This window comes from Bos grunniens, chromosome 17 (assembly GCF_055505025.1).
Source record: "Bos grunniens cultivar Pamir isolate PY7600 chromosome 17, Bosgru_T2T1.0, whole genome shotgun sequence".
NCBI classification, from domain to species: domain Eukaryota; kingdom Metazoa; phylum Chordata; class Mammalia; order Artiodactyla; family Bovidae; genus Bos; species Bos grunniens.
Genome location: NC_141181.1, coordinates 701,217 through 723,445, shown reverse-complemented (window position 1 = coordinate 723,445; position 22,229 = coordinate 701,217). Strand labels below are relative to the sequence as shown.

The following is a 22,229-nucleotide window of genomic DNA, read 5'->3' as shown; positions in this document are numbered from 1 at the left end:
AATACACGTACCTTCTCTTCTGAAGAAATGGTAAGTTTGTCACTTGAGATCAAGCTGCACACTTGTTCAATGCCAAGGTTGAGAAATTCTTCACTGAGCACGACATCTGCAAAATGTTGCTCTGTTTGGAGGTTACAAAGAGAATTGATTCTATTATCATAGTTTCAAACTACTTAGAGAAGAAGAGGTTTTTCTTAGTCTAACCTATGAATGAGAAAACCAAGTGCATTTCATAAGTGAGAACTAGTAATTAGTAACAACTCAAACAAACTCAGTGGCAGCCCGGGCAAGAAGGCTGTCTGACTGTACACTCAGATGGACTATTTCTTTGCTACCCCATGAATTGCAGCACGCCAGGCCTCCCTGTCCATCACCAACTCCTGGAGTTCACCCAGACTCATGTCCATCGAGTCAGTGATGCCATCCAGCCATCTCATCCTCTGTCGTCCCCTTCTCCTCCTGCCCCAATCCCTCCCAGCATCAGAGTCTTTTCCAATAAGTCAACACTTAGCATAAAGTGGCCAAAGTACTGGAGTTTCAGCTTTAGCATCATTCCTTCCAAAGAAATCCCAGGGCTGATCTCCTTCAGAATGGACTGGTTGGATCTCCTTGCAGTCCAAGGGACTCGGCAAGAGTCTTCTCCAACATCATAGTTTAAAAGCATCAATTCTTCGGCGTTCAGCCTTCTTCACAGTCCAACTCTCACATCCATACATGACCACTGGAAAAACCATAGCCTTGACTAGACAGACCTTTGTTGGCAAAGTAATGTCTCTGCTTTTGAATATGCTATCTAGCTTGGTCATAACTTTCCTTCCAAGGAGTAAGCGTCTTTTAATTTCATGGCTGCAGTCACCATCTGCAGTGATTTTGGGGCCCCCCCAAAAACAAAGTCTGACACTGTTTCTACTGTTTCCCCATCTATTTCTCATGAAGTGATGGGACCAGATGCCATGATCTTCGTTTTCTGCATGTTGAGCTTTAAGCCAACGTATTGACTCTCCTCTTTCACTTTCATCAAGAGGCTTTTGAGTTCCTCTTCACTTTCTCCCATAAGGGTGATGTCATCTGCATATCTGAGGTTATTGATATTTCTCCCGGCAATCTTGATTCCAGATTGTGTTTCTTCCAGCCCAGCGTTTCTCATGATGTACTCTGCATAGAAGTTAAATAAGCAGGGTGACAATATACAGCCTTGACGTACTCCTTTTCCTATTTGGAACCAGTCTGTTGTTCCATGTCCAGTTCTAACTGTTGCTTCCTGACCTGCATATAGGTTTCTCAAGAGGCAGGCCAGGTGGTCTGGTATTCCCATCTCTTTCAGAATTTTCCACAGTTTATTGTGATACACACAGTCAAAGGCTTTGGCATAATCAAGAAAGCAGAAATAGACGTTTTTCTGGAACTCTCTTGCTTTTTCCATGATCCAGGGGATGTTGGCAATTTGATCTCTGGTTCCTCTGCCTTTTCTAAAACCAGCTTGAACATCTGCAAGTTCATGCTTCACATATTGCTGAAGCCTGGCTTGGAAAATTTTTAGCATTACTTTACTAGCGTGTGAGATGAGTGCAATTGTGCAGTAGTTTGAGCATTCTTTGGCATTGCCTTTCTTTGGGATTGGAATGAAAACTGATCTTTTCCAGTCCTGTTGCCACTAGGGAGTATTTTAGAGTTAAACATCTATTCCTTATGTGTTAATAAGACTATCAGTATTGAAATTTGTAAAACCTTTTGTAAAATCAGATGAACAGCATGATGTATTACACATTTGAATGTATTATGTAAAATATCAGAGGGCTTTAGAACATAATGATGTAAGGAGAGGAAGCTGCTTTATTTAAAAACTAAAGACTAAACTAAACAAACACATCTTAAAAGTTCATCAGTCTGAATATAAGACCATTATTTAAAAAAACAGAATTAGTTTATGATATAGATAGCTCTGGGCTATCCTGGTAACTCAGATGGTAAAGAGTCTGACTGCAATGCAAGGGACCCAGGTTAGATCCCAGGGTTGGGAAGATCCCCTGGAGGAGAGCATGGAAACCCATTGCAGTATTCTTGCCTGGAGAACCCCATGGACAGAGGAGCCTGGTGGGCTATAGTCTATGGGGTTGAAAGAGTCAGATAAAATGGAGTGACTGTCCTTTGGACTGCAAGGAGATCCAACCAGTCCATTCTGAAGGAGATCAGCCCTAGGATTTCTTTGGAGGGAATGATGCTAAAGCTGAAACTCCAGTACTTTGGCCACCTCATGTGAAGAGCTGACTCACTGGAAAAGACTCTGATGCTGGGAGGGATTGGGGGCAGGAGGAGAAGGGGACGACAGAGGATGAGATGGCTGGATGGCATCACTGACTCGATGGACATGAGTCTGAGTGAAGTCCGGGCGTTGGTGATGGACAGGGAGGCCTGGCGTGCTGCGATTCATGGGGTCGCAAAGAGTCGGACACGACTGAGCGACTTAACTGAACTGAACACTTTTACGTTCATAGATAGCTCTGAATACTATGTAAGCAACTTATTTGGGGATCAAGTTATATACTATTTTATATCCTCACCTCCATTCCAGAAACCAGTGAGATTAACAATTCTTAAAAAACCAAAAAAAAAAAAAACACCCAAACAAAAAAACACCTTTCTTTGATTTCACAAATATACTCATTCCTCCAAAGGGGAAGAGAGGACTATTAACACAGCCAGTAACTTAAAAACTTAAAAGTAAATAAATAAATAATCATTTACAAAGTATCCTTTCCTCCACACCCAGCTCTCATTTTAAAGTGTGAACTCACAAGGAAATGTGGTTTTCAAATCCCAGCTCTGCCATGTGCTAGCTTGTAAAACCCTGGGCATGTTTTGTAATTTCTTTAAGTCTTGGCTTCCTCAACTGTAAAATGGGGATAATAAAAATACTTTACATAAGAAAGAATGCTGTGAGAATTAAATACCTTAATAGCTTATAAATAAGCATCTATAAAAGAAATGGCAACCCACTCCAGTATTCTTGCCTGGAAAATTCCATGGACAGAGGAGCCTGGCTGGGCTATATACAGTCAAAGGGATCGCAAAGAGTCAGATAACAACTGAGCATGCACACATGCACATGGTAAATGGTAAAGATCCGATAATTCAGCTCCTACTGTATTGTGATACCTATGTTCTAAAGTAAAAATCTGCCAGGAATTGTAGGTATTTTCTAGGTCTTTACAATTAATTGTATTCTACTAGTAATTTATTTCAAAGGTTTTTTTAAGGAAGATTCAAGTACATGTTTTAACATACCATAAAAATGAATAGTTGGCTTCCCTTGTAGAAAACACAGGGCAAACCATGTCCCCAAGACTGAAGACATTAAAAGGAGAATACAGGGAAGTGCAGTTGATTGGAGCAGAGACTCACAAGTGGAAACCGTATGGGAACTGGTGCAAGTGTAGGAAAATCTCAGTGTGGAAATTTAAGCATTAAAAACACCATGGGGACCCAGTCACAGGGGGATTCTACAATACCGGGAGATTTCCTCCAGAAGCTCAAACGTTTCCACAGTAAATATGAGACAAGAACCACCTGTAGCTTCTGTAGGGAGAGGAGAAATGAAACGATTTTGAAATACCCAATGTATTGTGTTCTTAATGTTACCGAATCGCTAAGTCTGTGTGTCTGATGCACAGAGACACCTATCAATACTAAAACATTAAGAGTTTGGAACAAAGAAAGGTTTATTACAGATTCATACAGGGAGATGGGTGGCTCACACCCTAAGAACCACAAAGTTACTGAAAGCTTTTAGCAAGCCCCTTTAAAAGCAAAAACTGAGGGATGGGTAGTTAGTTGTTGCAAACTTCTTGGTGTCAGATCCTTTGCTCTTGAGGTCAGGTCATTGTCTGGTAACAATTTTCCTGTAAATGTCTACCAAACGAATGTTATTTGTTTATTGTTAACAGAATAATGTTACTCTGTCCTGATGATAGCAAAGTCCCAAAGCACAACTTTCACCCTCCGAGGTCACAATCATGGCTAAGAGGAGGCAGAGCTCAGCTACAGCTCCTCAGGGCCAGGTTCCCCACACACTGCCCACCTGTCACCCCTGAGGGAGCTGGGTATCCAACCCATCTGGCCCTCAGTGTCCTCAGGCTGCCCAAGTAGGGGAGACCAGGTCTCACAGACTGTGACCCAGACAAACGGACACTGCTATTAGGTCACAGACGGGTTCACTGCTGCCTCAAGGCCTGGGCCTCGGCGTGGAGGGGCTGAGTGAGGGCTCTGGAGCCCTGCAGGATAGAGTGTCCAGGTTGCTCCCTGGGCCCACCTGCTCACCCGTTGGCCCAAGGCTGGGTAAGCTAGAGGACCTCCAGGAGAAGGCCTGAATCTGTCTCTTACCTCACTCTCCACCTGATGACCACCACACCACTGAACCTGGCTGAATCGCTTCCCTAATGGTCCCTCATTGACAGTTCCTTGTGGGCAGGGCCCACTGTGCTGCTGACCAATAGCTGGGCAGGACAGTTGGTTGCTTGGGGTGGGGAGGGGGCAGTGAGGTGGCACCAACCAATGGCTGAGTAAGACCTGTTGCCTAGTAACAGGGTGGGGAATAATGACAACAGCAATGGCTGCCTGCTAAGGCCTGTGCTCATTCTGATCTGTTACATTAACAAGATCTGCCCTCAGGAGAATCCAGTTAACCAGAGCCTAACTGACTGAAGTTAGAGAAACACCCAACTCCAGCCCACTCTGCCCAACCAGTTCCACCTAGGAGGGAGAAAGAAACCAGAGAAACACTTGTGAAGCTCAGTCCAGAGCCAAAAGCTCACTAACAAACCCTTCTAGTCATATATAGAAGGGTTCTTTCCCCACATCTCACTGCCAGATCTCTAAAGGCCTGTTTATAGCAGTTCACTGGGTACGTCACAAATGGCTATCAAGAGAAGAATTATGAGGCATTTCAAAAGGCAAAAGACACAACTTGAAGAGACAGACCAAGCATCGGAACCAGATATGGCAGGGATGCTGCATTTATCAAACTGGGAACTTAAAACACAATTTAACAACTATGATAAATTCAGGGTTTCCCTGGTGGCTCAGATGGTAAAGAGTCTGCCTGTAATTCAAGAGACCTGGGTTTATCCCTGGGTTGGGAAGATCACCTGGAGAAGGAAATGGCAACCTACTCTAGTATTCTTGCCTGGACAATTCCATGGACAGAGGAGCCTGGTGAGCTACAGTCCATGTAGTCTCAAGAGTTGGACACGACTGAGTGACTAACACTTTAACTTTCACTATCATGATAAATATGCTCAGGGCTCTACTGGATAAAGTAGACAGCATGAAAGAATAGATGTGTAATGTAAACAGAGAGATGGAAATGTCTAAGAAAAAAATCAAAAAGAAATGCTAGAAAACAGAAACACTATAAGAAAAATGAAGAATGTCCTTGATGAGCTTATCAGTAGACTAGACAGGGCTGAGAAAAGAACCTGTGCCTTTGAGGATAATGGTGGATACATGTCATTATACATTGTCAAAACTCACAGAATATACAACACAAAGAGCAAACCATAATAAATACTATGGTCTTCAGTTAATAATAATGTATCAATACTGGCTCAGAATCTATAACAAATACACCACACTAATGTAAGATGTTGAAAATAGCAGGGGCTGTAAGAAGAGAGCACACAGGAAGAACTCTGCTCTGCCCCTCTCTGTCTATAAACCTACAACTGCTCTAACAAATTTTACTGAAAAAAGAGTGCACTAATAAAGAAAAACAGAAATGAATACTTTGTAACTGAATCTGTAATAAATCAAAAGTCAATGGAAGAAAGTAAAATTGGTATGTGAAAGACTACAAACTAAAGATTAAACTTAAATACCCAATTTGAAGAGATACCTAGTCTTTATAGCATATTACTTCACAACAGTACTTCAACACCTAGCATGAAATATTTAATAGGGTTAAAGATTTTAATAAACCATCATGATTAATTACAAAGATCATTTCTACACCTAAAATAAAATCCTAATTTTCATGATCTCAAAAGAAATTGACACAAAAAAATTACTTCAGAAGTTTTTATACTTTCTTTTTAAAGAAATGAGGAAAACCTTTTTTCAGTGGTTGGATCTGTGTTTCAAAGAAAAAAAAAGCACAGAGAGATCCTTTGTATTTAAAGTTCCCAAATAAATTCATTTTAGTGAAAATCTGGCAAATAGCATATAAACTCATATAAACTTTAAAATGCTTGTGATAACAAATTTGAAGTTCAAAGATAAATGTGTTAACAGCTACTGAATAAAAGACAAGTGAATATAAGCCTCTTTACTTCCTAATCATAAAATATTTCACTTCCAAATACAGGTCTGCAGTGATTTTACACTAAGTTCCTTTTATAATTTTAAAATCTGAATCAAAGAAAGAGGTTACCTCTACATACTTTTCACATGGGAAAAAATCCCTAATGAAAGTGAAAGTGAAGTTGCTCAGTCGTGTCCAACTCTTTGTGACCCCATGGATTGTAGTCTATCAGGCTCCTCCGTCCATGGCATTTTCCAGGCAAGAGTGCTGGAGTGGATTGCCATTTGCTTCTCTGGGGATCTTCCCGACCCAGGAATCGAACCTGGGTCTCCCACATTGCAGGCAGACGCTTTACTGTCTGAGCCACCATGGGAAAAAATCCCTAATAGTAACAAATATATTACTTTTCCAAATCATGACTGTACGGGTTACTCTAGCCTCTGCCTCACCAATCAAAACAATGGACTTGCTAAAAAATAAACCAGGTGACTTTTTAAAAATAAATAACTATTCATTAATAAATTTTGAAGCAAGGGCACTAGTAACCTATCCAAAGTCAAGTTTGGGCTCTGAATTCATCATGTATTAGTAGTACCCAAGACAGTCTGGTCATAGTGAAGAGTGCCGACAAAATGTGGTCCACTGGAGAAGGAAATGGCAGCCCAGTCTAACATTCTTACATCGAGAACCCCATGGACACTATGAAAAGGCAAAAAGATATTTCAACACAATATGAGTCTCCCCACCCCAGTTGGAAGGTGTCCAATATGCCACTGGAGGGCTTCCCTGGTGGCTCAGAGGGTAAAGCACCTGCCTGCAATGTGGGAGACCTGGGTTCAATCCCTGGGTCGGGAAGTTCCCCTGGAGAAGGAAATGGCAACCCACTCTAGTATTCTTGCCTGGAGAATCCCATGGATGGAAGAGCCTGATGGGCTACAGTCACAAAGAGTTGGACACGACTGAGCGAGCTCACTTCACTTCACTTCAAGTAAGAATGAAGAATTGGACACCACTGAGCGAGCTCACTTCACTTCACTTCAAGTAAGAATGAAGTGGCTAGGCCAAAGCGGAAACAACAGTCAGTTGTGGATGTATCTGGTGGTGAAAGTAAAGTCTGATGTCGTAAAGAACAAAACTGCATAAGAACCTGGAATGTTAGGTCCATGAATCACGGTAAATTGGCTGTGGTCAAGCAGGAGATGAATGAACATCAACATCTTAGGAATCAGTGAACTAAGGACAGGAATGGGCAACTTTTATAATAATCCAGATGACTATTATATCTATTATTGTGGGTAAGAATCTCTTAGAAGAAATGGAGTAGCCCTCATAGTCAACAAGAGTCAGAAAGGCAGTACTTGGCTGCAATCCCCGTTCGCAAGGCAAACCATTCAACAACACAGTGTGTATTAAGCCATTTCAGTCATGTCCTTTCGATGCTATGAACTATACCCTGCCAGGCTCCTCTGTCCATAGGATTCTCTAGGCAAGAATACTGGAATGGGTCTATGCCCTAACCACTGATGCCAGAGAAGCTGAAGCTGATCGGTTTTATGAAGACCTACAACACATACTAGAACACCAAAAAAGATTCATCAAAAGATTCCTACAAAAGTAGGAAGTTAAGAGATACCCACAACATGCAAGTTTGGCCTCGGAGTACAAAATTAAGCAGTGCAAAGGCTAACAGTTCTGTCAAGAGAACACACTGGTCATAGTAAACAACCACTCTACACATGGACATCACCAGATGGTCAATACTGAAATCAGACTGATCATGTTCTTTGCTGCCAAAGATGGAGAAGCTCAGCAAAAAGAGCTGACTGTGGCTCAGATCATGAGCTCCTTATTGCAAAATTCAGGCCTAAATTGAAGAAAGTAGGGAAAACCATCAGGGCATTCAGGTAGGAGCTAAGTCAAATCCCCTATGATTATACAGTGGAGGTGACAAACAGATTCAAGGGACTAGATCGGACAGACAGAGTGCCTGAAGACCTATGCATAGAGGTTCATGACACTGTAGAGGAGGTGGTGACCAAAGAAAAAGATATGCAAGAAGGCAGAGTGGATGTCTGAGGAGGCTCTACAAATAGCTGAGAAAAAAGAAGTGAAAGGCAAGGGAGAAGGGGAAAGAAAAGAAGTGAAAAGCAAAGGAGAAGGGGAAAGATATACCCAAATGAACAAAGAGTTCCAGAGAACAACAAGAAGAGGTAAGAAGGCCTTTTTAAATAAACAGGGCAAAAAACAGACGAAAACAATTGAATGGGAAGACTAGAGATCTCTTCAAGAAAATTAGAGATATCAAAGTGTCACGCGAGTGTATGTTCCTTGGTTCTTTGTCTCGTCACAACAAAGATTTGGAGCAACGGACATTAAAGCCCTCGGCGCGTCACAGCTCTTGGGTCTTGGACAAACAGTGCTACAGCTCTTAGGCAAATCAGTGTTACAGCTCTATTTTATTTAGAAGATAGCAGGAGAGTGAGAGAGAGAGAGAAAAAGAGAGAGAGAGAGAAGAGCGCACGTACGCGGGAGAGAGAGGGTCCATGAGACAGCGCTTTGGCTCCTCCTTTTATATATTTTTTTCCTCCACCTGGGCCTGCCCTATGCAAATTGGGCTTAGCCAGGAGTGCTGTTTGTTCTGCCTGAAGTCTTCACTCTGGTCCTTGGACCTCCCTTTGACCCTCCTTTTCTTTTAGCCACCACCAAAAGGACTCCTTTTCCCTATTCTACCTACCTAACATTCCCCCCTCAAGAGATGGGAGGCCCAATTCTTTGGGAATAGGGGCGTCGAGGTCTTTCTGGCTACTTCCTGCTGAACTGGGGCGGCGAGGGGTATTGGGCCTCCCCCTCTTGCTAGTCTCAAGCCTCAGAGTACCCCCTCGTGAAGGCTCACCTCCCACAGCTCCCGAGTTGTCTGGTGCTCCTTCCTCGTACCCAAACGTGCCCCCATATCCGGGAGCACCTCCTCCGCAAAAGCCAGCTCGAGTATGCCCCTTAGTTGAAACTGGAGAATTCGGACCAACCTGGGTCCATAAGCCCTTCTTCCTCTTAGAACTAAGGCAGATCAAACAAGACCTGGGAAGTTATACAGATGACCCAGGCAAATATATAGATACATTCCAACATATTACCTTGGCCTTTGACTTGATGTGGAAAGACATCATGGTCATATTTAGTCAAACTTTATCTGATCCTGAACATACCAGGGTCTTAAAGGAAGCCCGGAGGTATGCAACAAGGCTCCACATGTCCAGTGATAGATACCCAGTAGGGGAAACTGCAGTCCCCTCGTCTGATCCTAATTGGAATTATAATGACCCTGAGCACATCTGGGAAAGAGATAATTTTCTAATCTGTGTGAAGGCAGGACTGAAAGCAGCCCAACAAAAAGTAATTAGCTATGCCCGGGTCTCAGCAATAACTCAGGAGCCCAATGAGAACCCCACTGCCTTTCTGGAGAGGCTAAAGGAGGCACTCCAAAAGTTTACCAACCTGGACTTAGACTCTTACGAGGGACGGGTGATTTTAAAGGACAAATTCCTGTCCCAATGTGCATCAGATATCAGAATTAAGTTACAGCAGCTACAACAGCAGGACCCTGCTGCCTCTTTAGATGAGATGGTCCAGACAGCCACCAATACCTTTTATAACAGAGAACAGGAAAGGGAGGCCGAGGTCCAGGAGAAGGAGAGAAAGAAAGAGACAAGGCATGCCCAGATGCTGGCCGCCCTCCAGAGAAGCCCTATGGCAAACCCCGAGTCCTTGAGGGACAAGGCACAAGACAGATGCCTGATCTGTAGACAGGCGGGGCATTGGGCCAAAGAGTGTCCAAACCATGACAAGTCTCCTAGAACGGCTTGCCACAAATGCCATCAACTGGGACATTGGGCGGCACTCTGTCCTCGGGACCCAAGAGCCTCAAGGTCAAGCACCAAGCCTACCCTCACGATGGTTCAAGAGGACTGAAGCGGCCCACTCCAGCCAGCCCGCCTGTCACAGATAACCATCACAGGGCTGGAGCCGAGGGTGCAACTGGATGTGGCAGGTAGGTCCAAGAATTTCTTGGTTGACACAGGAGCTACCTACTCTGTCTTGATCTCCTACTCCGGAGCCTTCTCCTCCCAAACCTGTACCATTTTGGGTGCTACAGGAAAAGCAACTACTAAAAGATTCACCCGAGCACTTCTTTATTGCTGGGATGGACAAATATTTTCCCACCAGTTTCTGGTGGTCCCTGAGTGTCCTACCCCCTTATTGGGAAGAGATATACTCACTAAACTGGGGACCACCCTTGTGATGGGAAGTTTTTCAGCCCCTAGAGCTCTACAGCTCCTGGTTACTATTGAAGAACCCATTACACCTTCAATAGAGAGGGACCAAAACCTATGGGAAGACAAAATTAACCCCCAGGTGTGGGACCAGGGGATTCCTGGACGAGCCCACCAAGCTGAACCGGTCATCATTGTCCTCTGAGATCCCACTCGATTTCCTAATCGGAAACAATATCCTCTCAAAAGAGAGGCTCGGGAGGGACTACAGCCTTTAATAAATAAATTCCTTGCTTGTGGGCTACTGGTCCCTACCAGTTCGCCATGTAACACCCCAATCCTCTCAGTAAAGAAAAAAGACGGAACCTGGTGAATGGTTCAAGCTCTCCGGATCATAAATGAAGCTGTAATCCCCCTCCATTCCACAGTACCCAATCCCTATGTAATCTTGGGAGAAATCCCACCCAGTGCCAAGTGGTTTACTGTCTTGGATCTTAAAGATGCATTTTTTTGCATACCACTGGCTAAAGAATCCCAATACCTTTTTGCCTTTGAGTGGGAAGCCCCAGGAGAAAAACACCAACAGATGACTTGGACAGTATTACCTCAGGGGTTCAGAGATAGCCCCCACCTGTTTGGACAGGCCCTTAGCCGGGATCTCCTAGATCTGGACCTGGGACCTAATGGGAAAATATTACAATATGTAGATGACCTACTAATCTGCTCTCCAGATGAGAAAAGTGCCCAACAACATGCAATTCAGGTTCTAAACTTCTTGGCAGAAAGGGGATATAAAGTCTCCTGTGCTAAGGCACAGATGGTCGAGACAAAGGTCACTTACCTGGGAGTTCATATTATACACGTGTCCAGGAGGCCATCCTCTGATGGGGTACCAGGAATCCTCCAGTTGCCCTCCCCCACTACTCGAAAACAATTGCGAGCTTTCCTGGGGCTAACTGGTTATTGTAGAATCTGGATACCCAACTATGGTCTAATTGCCCAGCCTTTATATGAAAGCTTAAAGGGACGAGATGATTCAATCCCACTGATGTGGGGAACTCCTCAAAAGGAGGCAGAGGCTACACTAAAACAGGCCTTAACTCAGGCACCTGCCTTGAGGTTGCCAGACCCAGAAAAAGCATTCCAACTTTATATCCATGAAAGAGAGGGAATAGCCTTGGGAGTGTTAACTCAAAGGTTGGGATCTGAGCCCCAGCCTGTAGCTTACTTATCCAAGAGGCTCGATCTAACTTCCCAAGGTTGGCCCCCCTGCCTTTGAAATCTTGCAGCTATTGCAATCATGATAGAAGATGCTTTAAAACTCTCCTTTGGGGGCAAACTATTTTTTACCAGCCACCAAATAAAACAACTCCTAAGTGGGAGAGGCCACTTATGGATGTCTGATCAAAGAATCCTCAGCTATCAAGTAATGCTGATGGAAAATCCAGGCCTCACTATATCCCCTTGTGAGGTTCTTAACCCAGCCACCCTCCTACCTACCCCTGAGGGCTCTCTCCCGTTTCACTCTTGTCTAGAAACCTTGGACCACTGAACAAAACCCCAAGAGGGATTGTCAGAAGATCTTCTGATCAATCCTGAGGAAATCTGGCACACTGATGGAAGCAGCTTTGTCTTGGATGGAAAAAGAAGAGCCGGGTATGCAGTAGTCTCCAATTTTGAGAACACAGATGCTAAGCCTCTGCCACCAGGTACTTCAGCCCAATTAGCTGAGCTCATAGCCCTGACTCGAGCTTTAGAGCTGGGAAAAGGAAAAAGGATAGCCATTTACACTGACTCCAAGTATGCCTTTCTGGTGCTACATGCACATGTGGCTGTTTGGAAAGAAAGGGGCCATTTGACCACCCAAGGGTCCCCAATCAAATATGGTGATCAGATTCTTCGACTCTTGGAGGCAGTCCATCTGCCCACTGAGGTTTCAGTCTCCCACTGTAAAGGACACCAAAAAGGGAACACGGAAGTGGCACGAGGGAACCAAGCAGCTGATCAGGCAGCTAGGAGAGCAGTATTACAGAACCATGACCTAACAGGGATTGCCACCTTAGTTCCACAGACTAATCTGCCAGAAACTCCTTCATATACTGAAGGTGAGACTCTTAAAGCTAAGAGCGAGAGCTTTCAAGAAGATCATATGGGGTGGTTCCAAAAGGAGGGACTCCTTTTTCTGCCTGGAAACCTCCAATGGAAGTTGGTTAACTACTTACATGCCACTACCCATTTAGGAGAAAAGGCCCTCCAAAGAGTACTAGAAAGGTCCTTCAGAGGAACAGGCCTCCAAACAACTATAATAAGACAGGTGGTCTCCTCTTGTCCCATTTGCCAAATAAACAACCCCCAAGGAGCTCGAAGACCCCAGCTGGCCCAGCCCATCCAACGACGTGGGGGCTACCCAGGAGAGGACTGGCAGATGGACTTCACCCAGATGCCAGTTTCTCAAGGATATAAATACCTATTAGTTATGATAGATACATTCACAGGATGGGTTGAAGGCTTTCCCACCTGAACTGAGAAGGCTGAGGAGGTGGTAAAAAAACTGCTCCATGAAATCATTCCAAGATTTGGTCTGCCCAGGTCATTACAAAGTGACAATGGGACATCATCTACTTCTAAGGTCACCCAAGGAGTCGCGAAAGCATTGGGCATTACTTATTATCTCCATTGTGCCTGGAGGCCTCAATCTTCAGGAAAAGTAGAAAGAGCCAATCAATTCTTAAAATCAGCGATAAAAAAGATAACCCAGGAGACCTCCCTGGGATGGAAGGAGGCTTTACCAATAGCTCTCCTCCACACCTGCATTGCCCCTAAGGAACAGGTTGGTCTTAGTCCTTATCAGATGCTATGTGGGAGATCTTTTGTTTATGTCAATGACCTCTTCCTAGATCCAGAGGTTCAGACCCTCCAGTCTTATACCATGGCCACTGGGCAATTCTAACAGGATATACGCTTGTGGGGGTATGAACCAGGACCCAAAAGATTCTAAAGAGTCACCACTATATGCTCCAGGAACTCAAGTCCTAATTAAAGTCTGGAAAGATGGGTCCCCAAAGGCTCAACTCCAGCCCACATGGAAGGGCCCCTACCCTGTAATACTTTCTACCCCCACAGCAGTCAAGGTACCAGGAAATGACTTCTGGATCCACTACTCACGAGTCAAGCTGTGGAAGAAAACAGAAGAGGACACTCGATACACCTGTGAGCCCCTGGGAGATCTCAAATACCTATTCAAAACTACCAATGAGTGCCATTCTAATGAAAACCCCCAAAATATGGTTTCTGGGGATAAGATTTCTCAGGATAACTCTAAGGAGCCAACACAGCTTGACAGAGACCGTACTCCAAGACAGACAGGAGATAGATCTTCTGATCCCTGAACAAGGAGGGACTTGAGCTATCCTGGCGATGTGAATTTAAAATTGACCAATGTCCCTACTAGTCCTTGTCATGCTATATTGATGATGCTTATGATTATTCCATGTACTGTCAATTGTCTAACCTGTTTTGTCTCTGCCCAGGTCAACCAGCTACAACATGCAGTGTCAGTTCAACAAAGATATAAAACTACAGCTGACCACGGAAAATATCACACACCCTTGGACACCTCTATAAGGACTCTGAGGATTGAGACTAGCAAGAAGGAGAGGCCCAATACCCCTCGCCACCCCAGTTCAGCAGGAAGTAGCCAAAAAGACCTCGACGCCCCTATTCCCAAAGAATTGGGCCTTCCATCTCTTGGGGGGGGGAATGTTAGGTAGGTAGAATAGGGAAAAGGAGTCCAAAATGGTGGTGGCTAAAAGACAAGGAAGGTCAAAGGAAGGTCCGAGGACCAGAGCGAAAACTTCAGGCAGAACAAAGAGCACTCCTGGCTAAGCCCAATTTGCATAGGGCAGGCCCAGGTGGAGGAAAAAACATATAAAAGGAGGAGCCAAAGCGCTTTCTCTCGGACTCTATTTCCCACGTGCGCGCACGCTCTCTCTTTCTTTCTCTCTCTCATTCTCCTGCTATTTCTAAATAAAATAGAGCTGTAACACTGATTTGCCTATGAGCTGTAGCACGGTTTGTCCAAGACCCGAGAGCTGTGACATGCCGAGGGCTTTAATGTCGGTCACTCCAAATCTTTGTTGTGACGAGACAAAGAACTGAGGAACATACACTCGCGTGACAAAAGGAACATTTCATGCAAGGATGCGCACAATAAAGGATAGAAATGGAAAGGACATTAACAGAAGCAGAAGCGATTAAGAAGAGGTGGCAAGAATACACAGATGAACTATACAAGAAATGAGCTGGATAACCACAATGCTGTGGTCACTCACCTAGAGCTGGACATCTTGGAATGTGAAGTCATAGGCCTCAGAAAGCTTTACTATGAACAAAGCTAGTAGAGGTGATGGAATTCTAGCTAAGCTATTAAAATTCCTAAAAGAAGATGCAGTTAAAGGGCTGCACTCAATATCCTAGCAAATTTGGAAAATGTAGCAATGGCTACAGGACTGGAAAAGGTCAGTTTTCATTCCAATCTTAAAGAAGGGCAATGCTAAAGAATGTTCCAACTGCCATACAATTGTGCTCTGTCAGGAGGCGCGTTAGGCATTACTGACAAAATGGAGGCACGGTCCCCAGCCCCCTCTCCTCATTCCGCAGGCACAGATCCCAGGATGAAGGAGTTAGGCCTTGTAATTCTGACTTGTCTTTTCCTCTCCTCGGCTGAGTAGACGGAAAAGGAATACTAAGGTGCTTATTGTTCTTGAGAGGAGCATGAGAAGGCACAAAGCCTTCTGCAGCATTGCTCAGAAAATAATTCATAAAGTTAATCATTGACATTTGTTCAAGGACTTTTACAAAAGAGTGTTCCAGGATAAGCACATAGGCCATAGCTTGAGGCCATGGGAGGGATTACTATCTGAAGCTTATTTGTGAGGAAAATGTTTATGGCAAAGGAGTTTACTGAATTTAGGGCTTAGAAATAATTAAAATACTTATAAGTTAAAGATTTAAGGAATGTTGTAAAGTTAGCAAAATTTACCATAGCTTATAGAAGTTAGGAATTTTTAGAGACACTATAACTAGAAGCCTTTTTTAAGAGATAGTGAGCTCAGGATGTTAGGGGCGAACAGGACTTAGGAAGATAAGTAGTAAACTGAGGACTGTAGCATGAGTTACAATGTAATCACAAGTTAACTATAGGACACATTAGAAGAGGTAGATAATAGATGATAAGGCTGATTTCCAGAGAATCACTGAAGCAGGAACTCTGTTTGAAGAGCAACAGCGATTTATGGAGATAATAAATCTGGGAGAGGGGGAACTGAAAATGTCAAACCTCTGGCCTAAAGTTTTTGTAAAAGTATAAAAGAGAATCTTAAACTTGAAATAAACAGGCAGTCCATAGAAAAATGAGAGGCTGTCTCATCGCCGACACCATTAATCTTTTCAGGTTGAATCCCTGGCTACTGGAGTTGGACTCCGGCAGTGCTCATTTCAGATGCTAGCAAGATTATGTTCAAAATCCTTCAAGCTAGGCTTCAGCAGTATGCAAACCCAGAACTTCCACATGTTTGGAAGTTCTGGAAGCAGGGTTTGGAAGAAACAGAGGGATGAGAGATCAAATTGACAACATTCATTTGATCATGGAGAAAGTAAGAGAATTCCAGAAAAAACATCTACCTCTGCTTCATTGACTACACTAAAGCCTTTGACTGTGTGGATCACAATAAACTATGGAAAATTCTTAAAGAGATGGGAATACCAGACCACCTGACCTGTCTCCTGAGAAACCTGTATGCGAGTCAAGAAGCAACAGTTAGGACTGGACATGGAACAGTGGACTTGTTCAAAATTGGGAAAGGAGAATGACAAGGCTGTATACCATCACCTTGCTTATTTAACTTATATGCAGAGTACATCATGAAAAGCTGCAGGTTGGATGAATCACAAACTGGAATCAAGACTGCCAGAAGAAATATCAAAAACTTTAACACACAGAGGATATCAATCTGATGACAAAAAGTGAAGAGGAACTAAAGAGTTTCTTGATGAGAGTGAAAGAGGAGAGTGAAAAGCTAGCTTAAAACTCAGCATTCAAAAAATGAAGATCATGGCATTGGTCCCATCACTTCATGGCAAGAGAATGGAAAAAAGTGGAAATACTGACAGATTTTATTTTCTTGGACTCCAAAATCACTGTGAACAGTGACTACAGCCAAGAAATTAAAAGATGCTTGTCCCTTGGAAGGAAAGCTATGACAAACCTAGGAGTGTATTAAAAGGCAGAGACATTACTTTACCAACAAATGTCTGTACAGTCAAAGCTATGGTTTTTCCAGTAGTCATGTAGAGATGTGAGTTGAACCATAAAGGATGAGCACCAAAGAATTGATGCTTTTGAACTGTGGTTTTGGAGAAGATTCTTGAGAGTCCCTTGGACTGCAAGGAGGTCAAACAAGTCAATCCTAAAGGAAATCAACCCTGAATATTCATTGGAAGAACTGATGCTAAAGCTGAAGCTCCAATACTCTGGCCACCAGATGCAAAGAGCTGACTCACTGGAAAAGATTCTGATGCTGGGAAAGATCAAAGGCAAGAGGGAAGAGGGTGGTAGATGATTAGATGGTTAGATAGCATCATGGGCTCAATGGACATGAATTTGAGCAAGTTTTGAACTGTGGTGTTGGAGAAGATTCTTGAGAGTTCCCTGGACTACAAGGAGATGGAAACAGTCCATCCTAAAAGAGATCAGTCCTGGGTGTTCATTGGAGGGACTGATGTTGAAGGTGAAACTCTAATACTTTGGCCACCTGATGTGGAGAGCTGACTCATTTGAAAAGATCCTGATGCTGGGAAAGATTGAGGGCAGGAGGAGAAGGGGATGACAGAGGATGAGATGGTTGGATGGCATCACTGACACAATGGACATGGGTTTGGGTGGACTCCGGGAGTTGGTGATGGACAGGGAGGCCTAGCGTGCTGCAGTTCATGGGGTCGCAAAGAGTCGGACACGACTGAGTGACTGAACTGAACTGAACTCTATTTGACAGTATCAGTCTTCAAATGTTCTGCTGTATTAATTGGCAGGCAGCATGACAGAACTCTTTGTGTAATACACCACATGTGCCCAGAAACACTAGAATACTGGTGTAGTCACTGAAAGGCACTCTGGGACACTTTAAATGTCTTTGGTTACAAAAGTTTGTCCTGTGAAAAATATTTTTAATTTAATGTCATCTAATGTGAGGATTTACTGATCTTTCCCACTAAACTTGAAGATTCCACTTACCTACCTACAGCAAACAATTTACACAATTTGTCTTGCCTGATCATCCCACAGGCCAACAGGACTTGGGGATATCCTAGGGCCACTATCCCTGACACAATCTTCACTAAACTGTTTTCAAAACAGCTTATACTTGACATTGCCAATAATCTGCTACTTTATATATTCTGAAGCCTTGGTCTCCAGTTCCTATCGGGATTTTTTGTTGTTCCTCATTTGTGCTTTGAAGTCCTTTTTTTTTTTTTTTTTTAAATATTTGTTTATTTTTGGCTGTGTTGGGTCTTTGTTTCTGTGCAGGCTTTTCTCTAGTTGCAGTCCACAGACTTCTCATGGTCGGGCTCTAGGGTGTGTGGGCTTCAGTAGTTATGGCTCCTGTGCTCTAGAGCACAGACTCAATAGCTGTGACACACAGGCTTAGATCTCCAAAGCATAGGATCTTCCTGGACTAGGGATTGAACCTGTGTCTTCTGCACTGACAGGCGAATTCTTTATCACTGAGGTGCCAGGGAATCTCCATTTGTTTCTTATCAGGCCATGTTTGCTCTGGATGATCCTACCAACCTTAAAAGTTTAACCAATTTATTCAGTATCAAGCTAAAAACATTGAAAGCATCCATTCTTTATGATGTGATGGTATTAATAAGGACTTCAGCTGAAAGTGAAGCTCCAATACATCAGCTATCTGATGTGAAGAACCGATTCATTGGAAAAGAGCCCAATGCTGGGAAAGATTGAAGGCAGGAGGAGAAAGGGATGACAGAGGACGAGATGCTGGATGGCATCACCAACTCAAAGGACATGAGTTTGAGCAAGCTTAAGGAGATGGTGAGGGACACGGAAACCTGGTGTGCTGCAGTCCATGGGGTCGCAAAGAGTTGGACACGACTGAACAACTGCAAATGTACTATTGGAGTTGGTTGGGTAGTATTTTGCTGAGGATTTTTACATCTATGTTCATCAGTGATTTTGGTCTGTAATTCTCTTTTTTGTGTGTGATATCTTTGTCTGGTTTTGGTTTCAGGTGCCCTCACAGGATGACTTTAGAAGTGTTCCTTCCTCTGCAATTTTCTGGAACAGCTTGAGAAAGACAGGTGTTAACTCTTCTCTAAGTGTTTTATAGAATTCACCTATAATGCCATATGGTCCTGGACTTTTGTTTTCTAGAAGTTTTAAAAATACTGATTCAATGTCATTACTTGTAATTGACCTGTTCATATCTTCTATTTTTCCCTTGTTCAGTCTTGAGAGATTATACTTTTATAAGAACGTCTGCATTTCTTCTAGGTTGTCCACTGGATTGTCATATAGTTCCTTGAGGTAGCCTCATAATGATTTTTTTGCATTTCTGTGGTGCTGGTTGTAACTTCTCCTTTTTCATGTCTGATTTCATTGATCTGGGTCCTTTCTCTTTTTTTCTTGAAGAGTCTGGCTAAAGATTTATCAGTTTTGTTTGCTTTTTCAAAGAACCAGCTTTCGTTTCATTGATCTTTTCTATTTTTTCCCTTTAGCCTCTATTTTATTTATTTCTGCTCTAAACTTTATAATTTCTTTCCTTCTACTAACTTTGGATTTTGTCTGTTTTTCTTTTTCTAGTTCCTTTAGGTGTAAGATTGGGTTGCTTATTTGAAACTTTTCTTGTTTCTTGGGGTAAGATTGTGTTGCTATAAACTTTCCTTTAGAATTGCTTTTGCTGTTTCCCACAGGTCCTGGATCACTGTGTGTTCATTTTCACTTGTCTTCAGATATATTTTTTTAAATTTCATCTTTGATTTCTTCACTGATCCATTGATTGTTTAGCAGCTTACCATTTAGCCTCCATATGTTTGCATTTTTTAGTTTTTTCCCCTGTAGTTAACTTCTAATGTCATAGTATTGAGGTCAGAAAAGATAAGGAGATAAAAGATCTGTACTTGGAAAACTATAAGACACAGATGAAATAAATGAAAGGCAACACAAACAGATGAAAGATATGCCATGATCATGAATTGGAAGAATAGTGCTAAAATGACCATACTACGCAAGGCAATCCACAGAGTCAATGCAATCCCTATCAAAACAAAAGGGCATTTTTCACAGAACTAGAATAAATAATTTTAAAATTCCTATAGAAACCCAAAAGACCTCCAAATAGCCAAAACCATCTTGAGAAAGAACAGAGCTCAAAGAATAATGTTCCCTGGTTTCAGACCACACTACAAAACTATAGCAATCAAAATGGTATGCTAATGGCACAACACACAGAGATCAATGGAACAGAAGAGAGAGCACAGAAACCCACACACTGATGGTCAATTAATCTATGACAGAGGCAGGAATAAACAATGGAGAAAAGACAGTCTCTTCAATAAGTGCTTCTGGGAAAATTAGACAGCTACATGTAAAAGAATAAAATTAACACTCTCTAACACCACATACAAAAATAAACTCAAAATAGATTAAAGATCTAAATGTAAGAAACGACACTATAAAACTACTAAAACAAAATAGGCAGATTACTCTTTGACATAAATGGCAGCAATATTTCTTTTTTGATCTGTCTCCTAAAGCAAAGGAAGCAAAAGCAAAAACAAAAGGGACATAATTAAACTTGAAAGCTTCTGGACAGCAAATGAGACCATCAACAAACTAAAAAACAACCTTCTGAGTAGGAGAAAACATTTGCAAATAATATGATCAATAAGGGGTTAATATCCAACATATATAAACAGTTGATACAAGTCAACATCAAAAAGACAAATCCAATTAAAAATGGGCAGAAAAACTGAACATTTTTCCAAAGAAGACATACAGGTGGCCAATAAACACATTAAAAATACCCAACAGTGCTAATCATCAGGAAATGCAAATCAAAACCACAATGAAGTATCAGCTCACACTAGTCAGAAAGACTATCATTAAAAAAGAACACAAATAACAAATGTTGGCAAGGATGTAGAGATAAAGGAATCCTTGCTCACTGTTGGTGGAATGTAAATTGTATATTGGTGCAGCCACTGTGAAAAACAGTATGGAGGTTTTGCAAAAAATTAAAAAGATAACTACCATATGACCTACCATAGGACCTAGCAATTCTGCTCCTCGGTAAATATCAAAAAAAAAAAAACAAAAAACAAACCTCAAGAACACTCATTTGAAAAGATCCATGCACCCCAATGTTCAAGAGTGCATCATTTACAATTGCCAAGGTATGGAAGTGACCTAAGTGTCCATCAACAGATGAATGGATGAAGATGTGGGGTGTGTATATATTTATCTATATATTTGTATATATACACACACACACAATGGAATTTACTCAGTCATAAAAAAGAATGAAAAATTTCCATCTGCAGCAAAATGAATAGACCTGAAAGGCATTATGCTTAGTAAAGTAAGTCAGAGGAAGATAAATTTTATATGATATCACTTATATGTGGAATCTAAAACATACAACGAACTAGTGAATAAAACAAAAAGCAACAGACTCACAGATTTAGAGAACAATCTAGTGGTTATCAGAGGGGAGAGAAAACAGGGGAAGGGTAGGGAGAAAAAGGTTATTATATAAAATCATTTGTGGGAAACTTTTTGTATGTGTGTGTGAATGTGCACATGTGTGTTACTTACAGTTTTATTTTATTACAGCAAAAGGATAGCGATTAACATCAGCCAAAGGAAAAAGCATATAGGGAAGAGTCCAGAAAGCTAAATTCAGAGCTTCCAGTTGTCTTTTTCATAGAATCAAGACAGCATGATTCTCCTGGTAATGGTATGTGAAAAAAGCATGAACTGTTGCCAAACAGGAAACCCAACCAAGCCTTGGTGTCAAGAGCCTTAAATATCTTGCATGCATAGTTGCCTGCCCATCAGGGCTGATCTGACCACCTCAGCTTCCAATCCTGAGGAAATCAAGCTGCAGGACTGAAAGCCCACACCCTTCATTAAGTTGTGGGTGTGGCTCTGAGGCCCCAGGCAAAATTGCATAATTACTATCTGACTATCTAATTACATAATTACTATCACAAGGCCTTGGAGTAAACGAAGACATTCCTATCAGCATAACATTCCAAGGGTCTAGAGATTACCTCCTAGAAACTGAGGCAAAGAAGAGATATTTCTCTGCCTGAGGTTCGAATCTTTACTGCACAGGCTGTACCTGGCCTTTACCCAACGCTCTTTCAGAGCAAAATATATTTGTCTGGGAATCTACTTTCAGTATAGCATTTATAGGACATAACAACAGTAAAAAACAAGCCTATCTTATAAAGCCATTACATACATTTTCGTATTTTTATACCAACTTCTTTGATCTACCTCTATTTGTACTTCATAATAAACTTAGCTGATGGTTAGCTGAATCAGTTTTCCCTCAAACTACTCATTTGCCATCACTTTATGA

General features: G+C 42.3%; 1 protein-coding gene across 7 annotated transcripts in view; it reads right to left on the bottom strand.

Annotated features, from left to right (window-relative positions):
* Window positions 1–22,229, bottom strand: part of KLHL2 (kelch like family member 2) — a 173,592-nt gene that overhangs the window by 32,728 nt on the left and 118,635 nt on the right. For all 7 annotated transcript variants that reach the window (XR_015144095.1, XM_086346171.1, XM_086346172.1 and 4 more), the window contains one exon: window positions 12–121. Coding sequence is in view for 6 of the 7 variants with exons in the window: in XM_086346171.1 (XP_086202297.1) it covers window positions 12–121 (110 nt within the window). In the remaining variant the exon portion in view is untranslated. The remainder of the gene's footprint in view (window positions 1–11; window positions 122–22,229) is intronic.